The sequence below is a fragment of the Callorhinus ursinus genome, unplaced genomic scaffold (assembly GCF_003265705.2).
Source record: "Callorhinus ursinus isolate GAN/ISIS: 27379988/994484 unplaced genomic scaffold, GSC_fseal_2.0 scaffold1, whole genome shotgun sequence".
Classification (NCBI taxonomy): domain Eukaryota; kingdom Metazoa; phylum Chordata; class Mammalia; order Carnivora; family Otariidae; genus Callorhinus; species Callorhinus ursinus.
In genome coordinates, this window is record NW_027397063.1 from 87,990,453 (window position 1) to 88,008,240 (window position 17,788).

Consider the following 17,788-nt stretch of genomic DNA (forward strand, 5'->3'; position numbering starts at 1 on the left):
CTCTCTAATATATATATATATATATATATTAGACTCACATATATCCATGGGTCATATATTTGGTACAAAGAAAAGAGGGTTCTTAAGACCTGAATTCTAGTGTTAATTTTACCTCTTGTGACTTTGATAAACGATTGAACAGAGCATACCTGTGGGAGCTCTTAATTGCTTGGGTTAATTCTTCTTGGGTTTGCCATTTGCTTAGCTTTGTAATTTTGAGTCATTATTCAAACTTTCTGTGCCTTAATTTTCTTAGACATGAATTGGGCCATTATGAGGATGAATTAAATATTACAGACAAAAACTTTTAGAACATTGCTGTGAATGTGGTAGGAACCCCTCCAGCAGAAAGCCTTCGGAGCCTACTGAGTATCCCAGTCCTTTCCTTTCTGAGAAGATCCTTTCTCTCCACGTCTCTGCTCTCCCGCCTCTCCTCCCTCTCCTCTCTTTTCTGCTCCTCGCCCCTCTTCCCTCTCTAGGCAGGCTCCTTTGTGCCCTCTGCTGGTCAACAGCGGCAGGACCTAGCGTTCTGGTTGCTATGGGTACGGAGGTAACGCGGTAACCAAGGAGACCGAGGCGGAAGTTCTGGGTAGCTAGAGCCGGCAGCCGTGACGCAGGCGGCGGGGGTCTCCAGGTGGGTCGGCTGGGTGGCTGCGGAGGGCGGTGCCCAGCGGAGGGCTTCCGAGATGGCGGGGCTGGGCGGCCGTCAGGTCTGCGGTGGTGCGGGAAGCAGGGCGGGACGGCGGGAAAGTAGACTGGGTTGAGGGTGGAGCTGAGGCTCCGGCCCAGTCGGTGTTTGCTGAGCCGCATGCCGTGCGCCCGATACAGTGCCAGGCCCACGGACTGCGGGACGCGGCATCGACCAGGAGTTGAAGCTCTTTTTTCCTATAAACAAAGAACTTCCGAGCCCGTGATGCTAATGGAGTTCATGAGAGTGAACCCCAGACAGGGAAACCAGGGGCTTGTCAATTGTAACTCCTCGACAGCCTGACCTTTTCAAACGCCACCGTCTTTTATCCTTTGAAGTCATTGGTGCCTTATGAAAAATTTGGTGACCTGACAAGTCATTACTACATCCCCTTTTGGAGGCTGCTTTCTGCCTGGATGGCCACATGCACCCGCTGTATTCTGGAAGTCACTCCTCCCAAGTAAAGGTCATGGGTGAGGGGTGGCAGATTCCTAAGAAATTTGAAGCTGTGGGAGTTTTTTTTCTATCCCCAAATTAGCATTAGAGGTGCTCATATATAGGTTCAGTAATTATTTTTTTTTAATAGCCTGATTTTTAAAATCCAGAGTTAGCAAGACTCCTAAGGGGGAAAAAAGTCATATAAATTTGAAGCTACACAAGATTAAAACTATGCAAACACTATGCTTATGGAAAATGAAAATAGAAACAAGAACAAAAACACCCCCACCTCCCTCCAGCACCTTATTTTATAGGCCACTCAGAGGCCTGTCCTGACTTCCCATAGTATTTTCAGTTGTGTTACAAATGTATTTGAAAGTGCCTCAGTCTTTTGTCTTTTTATTTCAAAAACACTTTAATACTTTCCCCAATTATTTTATTTGCTTTTTAATTTTTTTCCTACTTTCTTCACCGGAGTGTAAGTTCACTGAGGATTGGTGCTATACCTGTTTGGTTCACCTTGTTCTTCAGTGCTTAATCTGATACCTGGCACAGAAGAGGTGTTCCTATGTTTGTTGAATATTCATCAAAGTTTGGTAGGATATGTAGAAAAAAGAAAACAAAAGGATTTGTTGAAGTGGGAAGGAGGGTGTGTTTGTTTAAATTTTTTTCATAAGGTTGTGCAATAAATTCAAAGCCGTAAGGAAAAACTAAATATTTAAAACTTAGCATATTATTACTGGCAGTACATTATGTGTAGGCCCTCTTCTAATTGCTGGGGATTCAAAGATCAATGGCATATTTGGGATGCTTAGGGAAGCAACATCTATAAAAGCAAAGCAGCAAGAAATAACACGGGACAGCATATAATAGCAAATGAGTGTGTTACCCATGATGTCCTTACAGGAGTTCACTTTTGGTGGAAGAAATCTTCGTGGTAGAGGTGGCCTTCCAACTGGGCACCGAATAGAATAAAACTTGGTGAGCAGAGAAGTGGAAAATAAAGTATAATGCTTAGGAAGACTGGAATGCGTAGTTGAGGCTCTTAAGGTACCAAACAGAGCAGCTGAGAAATATTTCTTTTCTTCTGGGTATGGGGAAAAAAATATAGAAACAAAAATCTGTTACCTTGTATTACATGGGAGCAATCTGACACCCAAAAGGTTTTCATGGTGTTTAAATATATTGCTGTAAAATTTAGAAAATGGCCTGATGCCAAACAGTTCTTTCTCTAAATTTCCTTTTTATGACAGGTTAAGAGTATGAAAGGGGGAAGAATATAAATGATATGAATTAATCATTTCAAGTATGTAGAACAATATTTAGATTTCAGGACTTAAGAGGAGCTAACAGGACTGGGAATAAAATTGTAATTTCTGGCTTTGTCACTAATCTTAGATGGATGCCTTAATTTTCCCATTCCTAAGATAGTCATAAGCGACCACTTAGGCTAATAGTAGATTTTATGAGAATGGATGGGGTAGATACATATAAAAGGGCTTGGGTTTCTGAAAGATGTGATTTATAAATTTAATGCTCTCATTGCTATTTGTAATCATATGAAATTTCCAGTTGATACAGAATTAATAATGATTGTATATTGATGTACTGTTGTGCCTTTAAAAACATATTTTTAAGCTACAGAGGAGTTTCTTTATAGTAAATCTGACCCAGAGGCTCATTATGTAAAACAGATGAAATCAGAGAAGCTGTGGTTTAAGAAAAAAAAAAAAAAAAAAAAAAGAAAAGAAAAGCCTTGATACTCCCTCATTCCCCTCTCAAGGTAGTTTCTAAGTGTCTCCTTCCCTGAACCCTGAGCTCTCTGAAGGCCCTTGAGGAAGATTTACAGGCCACAAATTAGAGTCCCTTTGTTTGATATCCTGCAAATTAGGTGGGGGTGGGGGGCTTGGGGGGGGGTGGAATTCCATAATTTAATACATCGATAAACTGGCTCAGAGACCACTCTGACACAAAGGTCCTCTGAACTTAAACCTGGTATCTTTTAATATTACTTATCATCTTTAGTTGGCAAATATTTTAAAAAGATACCTCACCCCTTGATATCTGAAAGCAAACTTTCTTAATTGTTCTCAAGGCAACCTGCACGTACAAGGTAAAAACTGGGTGACATGGGTACTATTTAGTACCCTGAGGCAGTATTTATCAGAGATGCTGGTTGGCTGAAAGACTGAATGCAGCTGAGAAGTCAATACCTGGTTTACTTTAATGGCCCGTACTAGGAGAAAATGGCATGTGTTTATTTAGTAGGCCACTCAAGCACAAGATATTATGCTAGAGATCAGGTATTATCAGTCTTTTCCTTAGATTTATAAAAGATTTTAAAATACATATATATATTTAGAATATGGATAGTATCAGATAGTGAAAATATAAAAAGTGTACTTCTTTTAAGAGTTTAAAACTAGGGGCGCCTGGGTGGGCTCAGTCGTTAAGCGTCTGCCTTCAGCTCAGGTCATGATCCCAGGGTCCTGGGATCGAGCCCCACATCGGGCTCCCTGCTTCGCGGGAGGCCTGCTTCTCCCTCTCCCACTCTCTCTACTTGTGTTCCCTCTCTCGCTGTGTCTCTCTCTCTCTGTCAAATAAATAAAATCTTTATAAAAAAAAAGAGTTTAAAACTACTATTTTTTGTTTAAATTCATTTTTATTTAACATTTCTTTCTTGAGTCTCTGATTTCTAAGTACTATGGTAAACGTGTTAATCCATCCAAAAGAGCTTGCTTTTGGACCTTGAAGTATGTGTTAAAGTAAGGAAAAATTCTTATTTGTTGGCTTTTAAGTTCTCAGGTCTAAGGTGATCTGGGTCATTAGAATAACCAACTCATCTTAGATAAGTTTTCAGTTACAAAAATTGTCCCTTCTTGGGCGCCTGGGTGGCTCAGTTGGTTAAGCATCTGACTTCGGCTCAGGTCATGATCCCAGGTCTGGGGATCGAGCCCCACATTGGGCTCGCTGCTCAGCGAGAAGTCTGCTTTTCCCTCTGCCCCTCACCCCGCTTGTGCTCTCTCTCTCTCAAATAAATAAATTAGATCTTTTAAAGATAATTGTCCCATCTTGAAAACAGTGGTTTCCCAAACCTCCCATCCTGCCAATGGTCTCATGGCAAATTTTAGGAGATTAGGGCAACTCTTGATGAATGCTCCGAGTTTCTAGGATTATAAATCATCATAATTTCCTTGTTTCCATTCTGTGATAGCCAGCCCTGATGCTTGGGTTGCATTCCCAGAATAGGAACTTACATAGAAGGAGAGTCAAACCATCATGGACAACATTGGGTCATAGTATGTGTATATGTGTGGGGAAGAACAAGGTTAGGGACGAAAAAATGGTGCAGTCTAATAAATCAGGTAACGAGAAAATTTTCCAAATAAAGATTAAACTTTGGATATTTAATTATCAGGAAAAAAAAATGGAGTCACCAAAGGACAGGTGGCTACAAAGTTTGCATAGTAGGGAGTTTATCTGCAGTTCCCTGATTCCATTAAGTGACTAAAAGTTTTGTGCTTTGCTATTCTTCCTGCTGACACTGTTCTATCCCTGCCGTCCCAAGAAAGGTGACTAATTCTTTGTTGGTTTTATGAAAGGAAACAGGCAGAACAGCATGACTCACAATTATAATCTTCCTTTTTCCTTCATACAAGAAAATTGGCTTATGTGTATGACTTGATAAAACATTTAACTGAGAAGCCTTACTAATTGCATTCAGTGACATGAAATGCCCCCGAATAAGACCATTTATTGGTTAAATCACATTATCAGCTGAGCTATAAGTCTGAATCATATCATCCTAATGAAATTTACAGACTTTTTTTTTCTTCATTTCAATCTTCGTGTATTAGTTGAGTTTTATGCGTATGTACCTATGCAGTTGACTCTTGAACAATGTGGGGGATTAGGCACAGCAACTCTCCGCACAGTTAAAAATCCACGTATAACTTTTGACTTTTTTGTTTGGTAATGATAACAGTATGGAACTTTTCATGAAAAACTTAGCCACAGTAGCCTAGGGTCCAGCAGTTGGATTTCCAGATTATAATCAAAAAGAGATATAGACTCTTTCTGAGTAGGATTATTCCTGGAGGTTTTGTTTTGTTTTGTTTTTCAAAGTAGCTTTAAGTGAGAGAGAGGTTTTACATACAAAGAGGGGGTTATAGATACATCCTCCCTTCCCCAAAGCAAACCAAATCTTCATTTTCCAATGGTATCTTTAGTTTTCTTTGACCCTGATTTTAGCTTTGAGAGATAGGACTTGGGTCTTGAGAAAGGAGTCTGAGTTAAATGTCCCTCCTAAATATTTCCTTCTGTTGGAATGTTCCACGGTTTTGTCATTGTGTGGCAGTCCCTTTCATTTTGAGTTCTTTGAGGGAAGACGCTATGTCTTTCTTACCATTGTAACTTCGGTACCCATAAAGGAGTCACAAAGGAGTAGCTAAATGTTTATTGAAGGCACAAATACACTTAGTCCTACAGTGCATCCTCTACACTGCTTACAATATAAAATTATTTTGTATAATTCCATTTTGGAATTATCTTCAAAGAATAAATTTCTTCAGAATTTTTTCCAAGGTAGTAGAAATCTACCCTTTCAGGCTATGTTTGATTTTTCTGGAGGTAGAGTAACTTGAAACCAGATTTGAGTGAACAAAGCAGTCACTCTTGCTGAACAGTATCATTTTTAGTTTTAAGTGGGGCACAACAAAGTAGATCTGTGTGTTTGTTGGGTATATGATGGACTCTGCAGATGGGTTCAAAAGAGGCATTCTTTTTTTTAAATTTTATTGATTTATTTGAGAGAGAGAGAGAGAGAGCACAAGCAGGGGGAGCTGCAGAGAGAAAGAGGGAGAAGCAGGCTCCCCACTGAGCAGAGAGCCCAACACGGGGCTCCATCCCAGGACCCTGGGATCATGACCTGAGCTGAAGGCAGACACTTAACCAACTGAGCCACCCAGACGCCGTCAAAGGAGGCATTCTAAAAATGCTTTGATCAGTAGTTGCATCATTGAAATTATAAGAGTGTCCCAAAGGACAAAACTGAAGAACTACTTATTTGATTATGTAGACTTAGATGTTATAATAGTCTTCCATTTGGTTACTCCCGTTTGATGCCTTCCCTCCTTAAGTTTTTGAGCAAAGCTTCTAGATTTTTCTAGAAGAATTTTTCTATTCTTCTGTCTAAAACTTTCAGTGACTCTCATTAGCTAGAGAATAAATTCCAAATGCCTTGACTTTGCATTTAAAGCACTCATTATTGGGCCTCAGCCTGTATTTCCAAGCGTATGCCTACTTTTCCCCCTCCATGTAACCTGCACATCAACCAAATGGAACCAGTCATTAGTCCCCATTCAAAAGCTGTTCTTTCTCATAGTGTGGAGTGTTCATCTAGTCCATATCTTTCTTTCTTTCTTTCTTTCTTTCTTTCTTTCTTTCTTTCTTTCTTTCCTTTTCTTTCTTCTCTTTCTTCTTTTTTTCTTTTTTTAGTGAGGGGAAAAGGGGAGGGAAAGAGGGAGAGAGAGAATCTTAAGCAGGCTCCATGCATGGAGCCTGTTGCGGGGCTCGATCTCACAACTCTGAGATCATGACCTGAGCTGAAATCAAGAGTCAGATGCTTAACCAACTGAGCCACCCCAGCGCCCCCCGTATCTTCTTATATAAGCCTCCCTTCTCCTGAAAACCCCCCTTTAAATGCTAGCCAGCTCGAATTTTCTCCTTTCTTTCACTGCTTATATTATTACATCTCTTTTTATGGCTTTTATAATTTCTATCCTGTTTTATGGCTTTTATATGTAGGTTTGATATGCCCTTTTTGACTCTGCCATTGAGCCAGAAAACAAATCTCCCTGGGCCTTGATTCCTTCATGCCTCTCAGCACAGTGCTCTGCATATAGCAGAGACTTAATAAATATTTATGGTGGTTGTGAGTACATAGGAACACATATATAAACCAGCAATATCAAATGGTTTGGCCATTTAAGACTATGGACTCTGGGCGCTTGGGTGGCTCAGTTGGTTAAGCAACTACCTTCGGCTTGGGTCATGATCCTGGAGTCCCGGGATCGAGTCCCGCATCGGGCTCCCTGCTCAGCGGGGAGTCTGCTTCTCCCTCTGACCCTCTTCCCTCTCATGCTCTCTCTCTATCTCATTCTCTCTCTCTCTCAAATAAATAATAAAATAAAATCTTAAAAAAAAAAAGACTATGGACTCTATGGTAATGCCTCTTATATTTCTTTAAGAGCATTCAGAATTTGAAATTTTTATTGGTATAAAAATCTAATAGTTGTGCATGTGATTCAGTAATTCAGCATTACAGAGTAAATTATTATAGAACCATGAATAATTGGGATACTCAGGAAATAGGGTGTTCTGAATAATTTAATTTTCTGGTTAAGTAGGAGTTGGGCAGAAAAGCTTTTTTGTTTCACTTCTTGTTAAAAAATTCTTTCTAAATATGCTAATTTCTGATCTTAGGAAAAGAGCATCATTAAAATTTTCTTTGATGAATGAGGATATTAGAATGCCTTTGGGTAATTATTACATACCTTAATTCTCATTTTCATTGCCATATATGTACAAAAAAAGGTTTTGAGTTTGGATTGTATCTTGAAAGTCCTTTTCTTTTCCTATATTTAGCCATGGATATTATTTTTGGATGGGAACAAAACCTGATAGATATTTTGATAGTCTTTACCATAGAAGGATCCGTAATATGTTCTCTGTCTTAATGAGTGCATTCTTCACTTTCAATTGACTATTTCCATTGTCTTTTGCTATATAATTATTGGTAAAATTTTAGTTCCATCAGATATGCTGTATTTATAACTTTATTAGTATATAAATATTTATAAAATTTATATTTAGCACATATATATTTATTGTTTAACCTTTCATTCAGCTTTTTCCCTCATAATGATTTCTGTTTTTAAAACTTGCCGGAACTATATGCAGTTTTGAATTTGTAATTTACCTGCTTTACTCTGGCATAATTCTTTTGTCTGTTACTTTTTCAGAAGTTTTTGCAAATCACAATGATTTTTATATAATATTAAGACAGTGGGAAAAAAAAGACAGTGATCATGAACACCAAAGATTTTGTAGTTCTTCCATGGGGAAAACCTGGAAATACTGTAAAGCTGAAATACAAGTAAGTGAATGTATATTTACTACTTAAATAGAAATAATTGCTAAAATTTCTGTATGTTGTAATTTAAAGTATTCTTTTTATATGAGACAGTTTAGACTTGAGCTTAAATTTGTGAGTTCTTATCTCCATTTTCTTTACTTTGGTGTATTTTTGTCTATAAGAGAGTAGGTTGGATATATAATAAATCCACAATAGTTTTTAAAATGAGGACTAAAATTACTTATGCCACAAATTTGAGGTGAAAAGTTATAAGTAAAATTTGGGTTTATTGACTATTAAAGCAATCTAACACAGTTACCAATAGTTTGTGACACTTGTTCAGAATTAAAAGGAATCACCCTGAAGAAATTGAAAGGCACTGAAATTTTGGGAGACTATTGGGCCTAGAGATCTTTAAACAGAGAATAGAAGGTGCTACCTAGCCCAGCCCTTTGCCTACTAAGGGACAGTATGTTAAGTTCACCTTTCTCAGGAGGGGTACCTTCTGTCCTGGATTGCCCTGTGGATGCATTCAGCTAGAACCAAGCCATTCTGGGTATCCTGGGAATTTCATGACATGGCAGGAGTACTGGAAGTGTCAATACACTCTTTCCCTTTGAGGTCATCTAGGGTCACTGGAAATTCCCAAGGCCTTTCTCTCCAGTATCAATAAATTCCAGCTGGTTTGGATTAGGGACGGGCTGTCAACTTTTAATTTGAGCTTTGAGTTCCCTGAATCAGATCAGTAGTCCTGCAGTGTCTTCAGAGCCTTCCTAATTCTTCCTTCACTTTTGAGATATTGTGTGTAAGAGCATGTGTAAACTGGAAAATGTTACCCAAATATATGGCATTCTCAGCACAGTTGACCCTTGACCAACATGAGGGTTAGGGGCACTGACCCCCTAGCACAGTCAAAAGTCCATGTATAACTTTTGACATCCCCAAAACTTAACTGCTAGTAGCCTACTCTTGACCGGAAGCCTTATGGATAACATAAACTCTCAAATAACACATATTTTGTATGTTGCAGGTATTATATACTGTATTCTTTCAATAAACTAAGCTAGGAAAAAGAAAATCATAAGGAAAAGACAACAATACTGTACTGTATTTATCAAAAAAAATTTATAAGTGGACCCATGCAGTTCAAACCCCTGTTGTTCACAATCAGCCTTATTTATTTTACCATTTTTTGGTGGGAGAGGAGCTATCCAATTGCTACTATTACCAATTTTGTTTTTTGTGTGTATGTGTAAAAAGAAAAAGGGGCATACAAAATTTGATTTTTGGTCATATATTTCCTGTCTGTGTTTATATACCTATAAACCCTTTATCCAAACATTTATTAAATGCACACGTTTTACACACTATGCTAGGGAATGGTGGATATGAAAGTAAGAAGACACAATCTTTGCTCTAAGGTAGTTTGTGGAGGACGTGAATAGATAAAATCACATTTACGAGATAGTGTGAAGCATGGTGTGATGAGAAAGCACAGGGGGCTATGAGAACATGGCCCAAACTACTGGGTCAGGTAAGAGGAGGTCTCCAAGCTTCACCTGAATGATGCAGTTAGTTGGGTAGTTACTGGGGGAAACTTGTGCAAAGGCACAGAGAACCACATAGTTTGGGAACTTTCAGACATATCCAGTGTTTTGTCGAACAGAGATTTATAGAACAAAGTTGGAGAGAAGGGCAGGGTTGTATAGATAGTAAATTAACTTGTATGCCACACTAAGGAGTTCGGAATTTATTCTGGAGGTAAGGTGGGGATCCCTGTTTTATGGCCTGCAGGTCTCCCTGATCCACCCATGATCAATAACTTACAAAAGCTAGGGCAGGAACAACCACTCTGTGGTAATTGCTCTGGAGTTCCCTTTGTCCCCCTTTCCTTATTACCCTTGTCCCCCTGTTTTCATTTGATACTGTCTTAACGATTATCTTAACCTTGTCTGACGTATTGGTGTTCTCCAACGTTTGTCTTCCTCCTTCTCAGCTTCCAACTCATTTCAGGAGGTTGTTTCTGGCCCTTGGATTTGTTGGGTTGACCTGGTCTCTGCAGGATCAACCCTAGTTTTCCTCAATGGCCCTGCCTGCCCCCCGGCTCTGTGTCTGAGGCTGTCTCCAGGGGGATCCCTTCTCGTGTTTCACACCCATAGCATCCCATCAACTTGACCACTTGGTCAGTAAGCCAGTCTTTTTTTTTTTTTCAGTCTCATCCCTTTCCTCTACCACAGTGGGGTCTTCAGAAATACTAAAAGTTTTCTGAGCAAGTGAGTAACACAATCACATTTGTACTCTTGAACTCTTCCTCTGGAAGCCATGTGAAAAGTGTTGTGGGCCATTGAGACTTTGGGCAGGGAGACCAGCTAATGTATCAGTCCTGAACTGTATCCCCATCCCATCCCAAAGTGATCTAGGCATCATTATCCTTCTGGTTGCCCAAGTAAGAAACCTAGGATTATCTTAGATTCCTTCCTTGTCCCTTCCCTGTGAGTTGCCTACTTCTGGTCAGTCTCCAAGTCCAGTTAATTTTATTTTCTTATATTTTTCAAACGCTCCCATTTTTCTCTCTACTGTCTCTATCCAGTAGGACCAGCATCATCTCTCTATTATTAGGATTACCGAAATAATATCCCAACCGGCTGCCTTGCCTTGCCTTTCAGCCTTGCACTCTCTAATTTCCCATTCTGCAGTCAGGGTGATCTTTCTAAATAAAATGCAAGTCTGATCAATTCTCTTAAAGTCCCTTGGCGAGTCTCATTGCTTATAGAATACAAATCCTCGTCATGGCCTACATGGCTCTTCATGATCCGGCCACTCTCCACCTCAGCAGTTCCATTTCTTGCCACTTTACCCATCCTGCACATAATGCCTGGTCACATGGAACCTCTTGCCCCTTGACCCACACATCACCTGTGTCCACTTGTGCCCACACTTTTCTTTCTTCCTGGAATGCTGCTTTCACCACTTTCCTTTCATCCCTTAGGGCTCAGCTCAGACTTCTCTTTCCCCCGAAATGCTCTTGCAGGCCCATCGGCTGGTTGTGTGCCCTTTCTGTGTGTTCAGGTACCTGCATGTACTTCTCCAATGGCAGCACCACTATACTGTATTTCAGTTACCTTCAGGCATGCCTGTGTTCCTGTCTGTACTGACAGCTCTACTGGGTCTCGTACCCCATCACGACTATCACATACCCTGTCCCCACCATGCCTGTTTGTACTAGGGGCTGAAATACTCCCTGTGGAGCACATGTAAGGAAAAGAGTGCCTCCCCCTTGGTATCTCTGCCGATTTCTCAGAACCCTCTGGCAGCCTCTGCCTCCTTTCACTTTCCGTATAGCTCCCTGGATAGTGACCACTTGGGCACGTATCTTTGGCCCACTTGCTCTTTGGTGACTGCTTCTGTAAATTAGCTCTCTTTTCTGATCTCCATTATTTTTATTTTTCAATGCCTTGCCATTGAATCCCTGGGTACGCATACTACTTGTATATAGACAAACACTAATGTAGTAATAAAGGAAGAGATTTAAACTCATGATAGATAATACAAGCTAGAGAACTAGGTTGGTGTAGACCTATGGGAGATGGAGTCAGTGACTAATACTGATAAGAAACCGGAACTGCAAAATGAAGAAAATGGCTTGTGTCAAAAGTTTGATGAGCTTCAGATATTATCACCAAAATCTCTTGTGCGAGAATCTATAAGAGGGATCCTCTCTGTCCTCAAAAAAAGTTATTCTCTTATTGCCTTCCTTCAGAGGAAACAATAGGTGGTGTTGGCTCAGTTCCCATTCAATCCTTTTGATGGCTCCTATACTGAGACCCTCAATAGGTGCTTTTTCCCTTAATGGGCCCCAAACAGGCTCTGCTCTTTTTTTTTGTTTTTGTTTTTTTTTTTTTTTTTGTATTGTGCTTGTACAACATAGAGGTAGAAATTTATTGAAGAGTTCTAAGATGATCAGGTCAGCAAAAATGCGTATTCTGTCTATAGAGAAAAAAATAGTTATTTTAAACAATATGCTTCAAACTATTTGAATACTTTAGAGGAAAGACAGTATGAAAATTAGAAAATATTTTTTCTTTTGCTTTCTATTTGTATAGCATAGATATTTGTGCATATGTAAAGGCAGAGTTCATATGGAAAGTGAATTATGATTTGAAACTTTTAGTACTGTAATAGGAAAAACAAAATTCTGAGATTGGAAGAGATACATACGTTAAGGAGAATGTTAATGCAAGGTAATGCTAACTTTAGAAACCATATTTCACAGAATGCAAAGGAAGTAGTTAGAATACTTCATCACTTACTCACTATTCATAATTCTCATTAAATGCCAAAGATGATATAAAACTATTTTGCCTTTTTTGTTGTTGTTGTTTGTTTACCACAAATGAACATTCTATGTTTAACTCTTACTCAGAAATGCTCAGGAACTGAGGATGGAGAAGGTCCAGTTAGAATTGGAGAACCAACAGATGGAAAAGACGCTACAGGAATTCCAGTCAGCTCGGAGCAAAGGAAAGGAAGAAAGAGAGTAGGTGACATTTTTAGGGATTTTGAGAGGAATAAACTGAATTGGGTAAAGAACTAATTCATATATTAATATATCATTCCACAAAAGATCTGCCCTGAATGAATAATTTCTGGCTTATCCTGATGAACAAATAGTATTAAATTTCTCCTACTTTTTCTATTTGTGTCCTTTATATAAGGCATGTTGCTTTTTAAAATTACCATTACTTCTGTTTCCTTTGAACCTTATTTGGTCCTACACTTCCTTATTTCTCTTCTTACATGACTCTTCTGAACCATTAAAGTCTGGGATGTTTAGCACAGCAATGCAGAAGTTGGCCTTTGCTTTCATAGAGCTGCCACCCATAGGAGATTGCTTTTAAGGTCGTTTTTACTTATAAAAAGACTTTGAGGGGGCAGGAGTTTACATGTTCATATGTAAGAACCATTCAAACCCTCAAGTATGTTTAAAATATTTTTAGACAAATGTGTTTTAGCTGAAATTTTATTAATGAGTACTCTGTAATATTGTACTTTGTATCTATACTAATTTTACGGGGCATTTTCCTTTATTTATTTATTTATTTATTTATTTTTTTAAAAGATTTTATTTATTTGAGAGAGAGAATGAGATAGAGAGAGAGAGCATGAGAGGGGGGAGGGTCAGAGGGAGAAGCAGACTCCCTGCTGAGCAGGGAGCCCGATGTGGGACTCGATCCCGGGACTCCAGGATCATGACCTGAGCCGAAGGCAGTCGCTTAACCAACTGAGCTACCCAGGTGCCCGGCATTTTCCTTTATTACGAAAATAATAAATGTAGATGATAAAAGTGAAACAACTGATAGTTATGTAACAGAAATTATTTCTTCTTAGCTCTAGGCTGACTCCCAGGCCATTTGCAGCTCTGTTTTTAACAATTAAGTTTTTTTTCTCCACAAATATCTTAGCTTTGTATAAACCTATGTATATATATGTGTATGAATGTGTGTTTGTGTATATCTCACATGTCTTTATTTTTTTTAAGATTTTATTTATTTATTTGACACACAGAGAGAGAGAGAGAGAGCAGGAGCACAAGCAGGGGGAGCGGGAGAGGGAGAAGCAGGCTTCTCGCCGAGCAGGGAGCCCGACGCGGGGCTCGTCCCAGGACCCCGGGATCATGACCTGAGCCCAAGGCAGGCGCCCCAATCGCACATGTCTTTTGTGTTTTTACAAGTGAGGTTATAAAATGATTCACACCCTATTTTTTTTTTTTTTTTTTTTACTTAATACATCTTAGCACTCTTGCCACATCAGCATGTAATTGATGTCCTTCTTTTAATGGCCACATAATATTTCTTTGTGTATTTTTCAGACCTTTATTAAATTTTCTCAATATTGTAGTTATAAGTGCTGCTGTGAACATGCTTCTATGTATATTTTTGCTTACATATGCAAGAATATTAAAGGGTGAAATTTTAGGTCAAAGTGTATGTGCAGTTTACATTTTGGTGGCTATTGGAGAAATTGTCTTTCAGATAGGCTTCAAAAATGTATAACTTTCTCCTACAGAGGATAACTGCATATCTCATGTGCTTTGGCTGGTACTAAATATCGCCAGGCTTTTTGTATATTAAATTTGCTTTTGTTTGGTCTTATCAAATATCCAAGTGATATCATCAAATATCCAAGCAATACCTTCTGAACCATTAAAGAAGATTCAGATGTTTACTATAGCTCCAGTAGTATCTCTCTTTAGAGTCTGATTCTTTGAAAAATATTCATGACACATATACACACCTTCTCTAATAATCGGAGCATTGACTTAATCAAGGCTCTCAATGTCATATGTCATCCCAGGTGACAAAGTAGATTGTATATTTTGCTGCTCTTCTTTTAATGATCCAGTGAACTTAGTTTGCACTTCTCAGTGGCTCATGAAGTATTTGTGAAACAGAGTTCCTGAAATCAGCCCCAAGAGTGGGTTTTCATTAGCTGAGGAACCTTTTGTAGATGTTTTTAAAAATGTTCTAAAGCTTGACTGAGTTTTCAGAAGAGGTAAGTGTTTTTCTAAGGTCATATAGATAGTAAATGTCACAGCCGGAATGAGAACCTGCCACTCACTGGTCAGGAAGAAAGAAGTCCAATATTCTGACCTTGACTTTATTATTTATTGTCTGTGTGACCTTGGGCAAGTTTTTGTCTCATTTTTTAAGTGAGAATTGGACTTCTGCCCTGTTGACTTCAGAAAATTTTGTGAGACTCAAAAGTGTTTTGAAAACTAGAAATTAAACAGTTTGCCTTCTTTGTCATCTCTGTTACCTTTCAGTGTGGGAGCTGATTTGTAGTCTTAAATACGGAATTCATCGCTTAGATCTGCCGAATATTTTGGGCATTGTTTTGCTTCCTTTTCCTCTTTACATTTGTAGACCCTTAGCTTTTAAAACTGCACAACAATCTGTAAAGTTTACTATAAATCAGTAAAGCTATCTTTAATCATCATAAATGTCTAAAAAAGGAAATTCTTCATCTGTGTTTGGACATTTTATTTTTATTCGTTTCTTCTCAAAAGCTCCAAATATGGTAGAGCTATATTTTAGAATTGCTGAGGATATCATGGCATCATTGATATTTCATTTTCATTTGGTGGTGGTCTGTTACATGTTAATGACTGAATTTCATTTCTTGAAACAGGGAAAATATATTTGTTTTCATTAAAAGGAGAAATGTATTTAGTAATTACATTTTGTCTTCCGTTTATATATATTGAAGGTCAAGTGGATATCGCTGGAAATCTGGACAAGTGGGAAAATTGGGTAATCAATCACTCATGATGTCACAAAATAAAGGAAATATTATTAAGGTAGGAAAATACCATTTGGCTCTCAGGGAATTTGCTCAATGAAGGGATATAAATTATAGTTTTTCAGATCTTGTATTCCCTTCTATACTTAAGAACCTACTATTCTTATTTTAACAACTGCATATTACTGGATTTTGATTAATTTTTATGGGTTAATCTGTAGCTTTCATTATTCAGATATATTTTATTTTTCATCTGTAAGATGATTTTTAAAAATTCACCTTGAGTAGAATCTTTCTAAACTGAATTTTTTTTTACAGTTCAATTCTGGTTTCAAGTATGTGAAATACAACTATGTAGTTTTATATTAGGGTGAAAACTAAATTATTTGATATAACAAAGGACAAACTTTTTTCTGCCTTTTTATTATATCACATTTGTTTAATAGTGTTTATGTTTTGCTTGGATAATGATTATTATTCATATGCTATTGATTCCATGTGTGAAGATACCCGAGAAAAAATGCTTTCAGGTTTCCCAGCTGTAGAATTGCTTTATCTTTACTGTGTATTATAAAATGAAACATCACATTATATTTAAAATTAAAACCAGATGAGTGACTTTATGCAAGGAAAGCTGTTTTGTTTCTGGATTGTTTAGTACAAGATCCACTTTGTAAGTTTTAACTTATATAGCTTTTTCTCTTTTATATACCTATCATTAAACTTTCTTTGGGCCAGTTGGTGACTATAAACATCTTACTTGGTGCTTCTAACCTTTTTGGCTTCAAAAAAGCCTTTTATTCTTTAGTGTCATTCTCTTACTGATATATGTTTCTTTAATTTTTGGATTAAACTCTTTATAATCTACTTCCCATTTCTCATGATCTTTCTGAGATAGTGTTCCATGTTTCAGATGTTATTGAAATATATTAAAAATGCTGACTCGTGATTATGGACTTATTTATTCAATAGCAATTATTAACTGCCTCCTTTGTCCCATAGTGCATTATCCTTGTTCTCAAGGAGATCCTCATCTAATGTGAAAGATGATGCACATATGAGAATAGAAAAAGTCAGTATGTCATTTTGGTCATAACCATTTAGTGTATGAACCATCTGTGTTTGGGAAAAAAACACTTTAGTTCTGCAAATAGTTGAAAGTATTCTAGATGTCTTTGTAAGGAAAAAATAATGAATAAATCATAATGCCAGGCCCCACGAACCTCATAATTGAGTCAGATGTGAAAGCATGGGGTTTAGGGAGCTCTAGAAGGTGGGCATAAAAAGTGAGCCAGAGCAGGAGGGAATACCAGAGTTCAGAGTCTTGACTCTTTCACTGTGGCAGTGGAATTCCCTGACAGCTTTTGAGCAGGAAGATAGCAAGATTAAGGTGATGATTTATGATGGCTGATCTTGTTTAAATATCCAGTGCATTAGGAGTTTATAAACAGAGGAGAGAACAAATGATATTGAAACTAGTTTCATCATGTCCCACATCAATAAAGAATGTATTTTAATCATGGACTTTTCTATACATGAATTTTTTATTTATTTATAAATAGAACTTATTTATGTACATGATAGTTTACTAATATATCATGTGTGTTGAAAAACAAATTGTGAACATTATTTAAGGATGACATAAACTTCATTTCTTCTTTCTGGTCTTTTCCTGAGCTCCCTTGGGCATGCATACATGCTACTTTGGAGGCCACTAGTATAGAGGCAGAGAGACTATTTAGAAGACTCGTAAAAGAATCTAGAGGTCAAATGAGAAGTGTCTGAACTAGAATGTAGCAGAAGAAATATAAAGAAAACTATGGAACCAAAAAAACAGTGAGAAAGGAAAGGAAGAAGTCAAATGTGTAACTGATATTAGGCTGGATTGATTGACAAGGAGGTAGAATAAAGAAGGAAGCTGAAAAAAATTTGGGATTTAGAAATCCCTCCCTCCCTCCTTCTTTCCTTCCTCCTTTCCTTCTTTCCTTTCTTCCTTCCTCTCCTTTTCCCAGCTTTGTTGAGGTAATTGACAGTTAAAATTTTAAGATATTTTAAAATGTACAGCATGATGTTTTGATGTATGGATACATTGTGAAAAGATTTCACCCATAGGGTTAATTAACACATCCGTACCTCATGTATTTACCTTTCTCTTTCTTTCTTTTCTTTTCTTTCTTTTTCTTTCTTTCTTTCTTTCTTTCTTTCTTTCTTTCTTTCTTTCTTTCTTA

The 17,788-nt window shown here is 37.8% G+C and overlaps 1 protein-coding gene across 10 annotated transcripts in view; it reads left to right on the forward strand.

Annotated features, from left to right (window-relative positions):
• Nucleotides 1-576: 576 nt before the first annotated feature.
• The window catches only part of ZBBX (zinc finger B-box domain containing), a 116,286-nt gene continuing 99,074 nt past the window's right edge, over nucleotides 577-17,788 (forward strand). For 2 of the 10 annotated variants that reach the window (XM_073897750.1, XM_073897788.1), the window contains exons 1-6: nucleotides 692-710; nucleotides 2,033-2,176; nucleotides 8,149-8,282; nucleotides 10,475-10,534; nucleotides 12,685-12,798; nucleotides 15,528-15,618. In XM_073897750.1, coding sequence (XP_073753851.1) covers nucleotides 8,215-8,282; nucleotides 10,475-10,534; nucleotides 12,685-12,798; nucleotides 15,528-15,618 — 333 coding nt within the window. In that variant the 5' untranslated portion in view covers nucleotides 692-710; nucleotides 2,033-2,176; nucleotides 8,149-8,214. The other 8 variants (XM_073897757.1, XM_073897766.1, XM_073897752.1 and 5 more) reach the window with 8 other exon arrangements.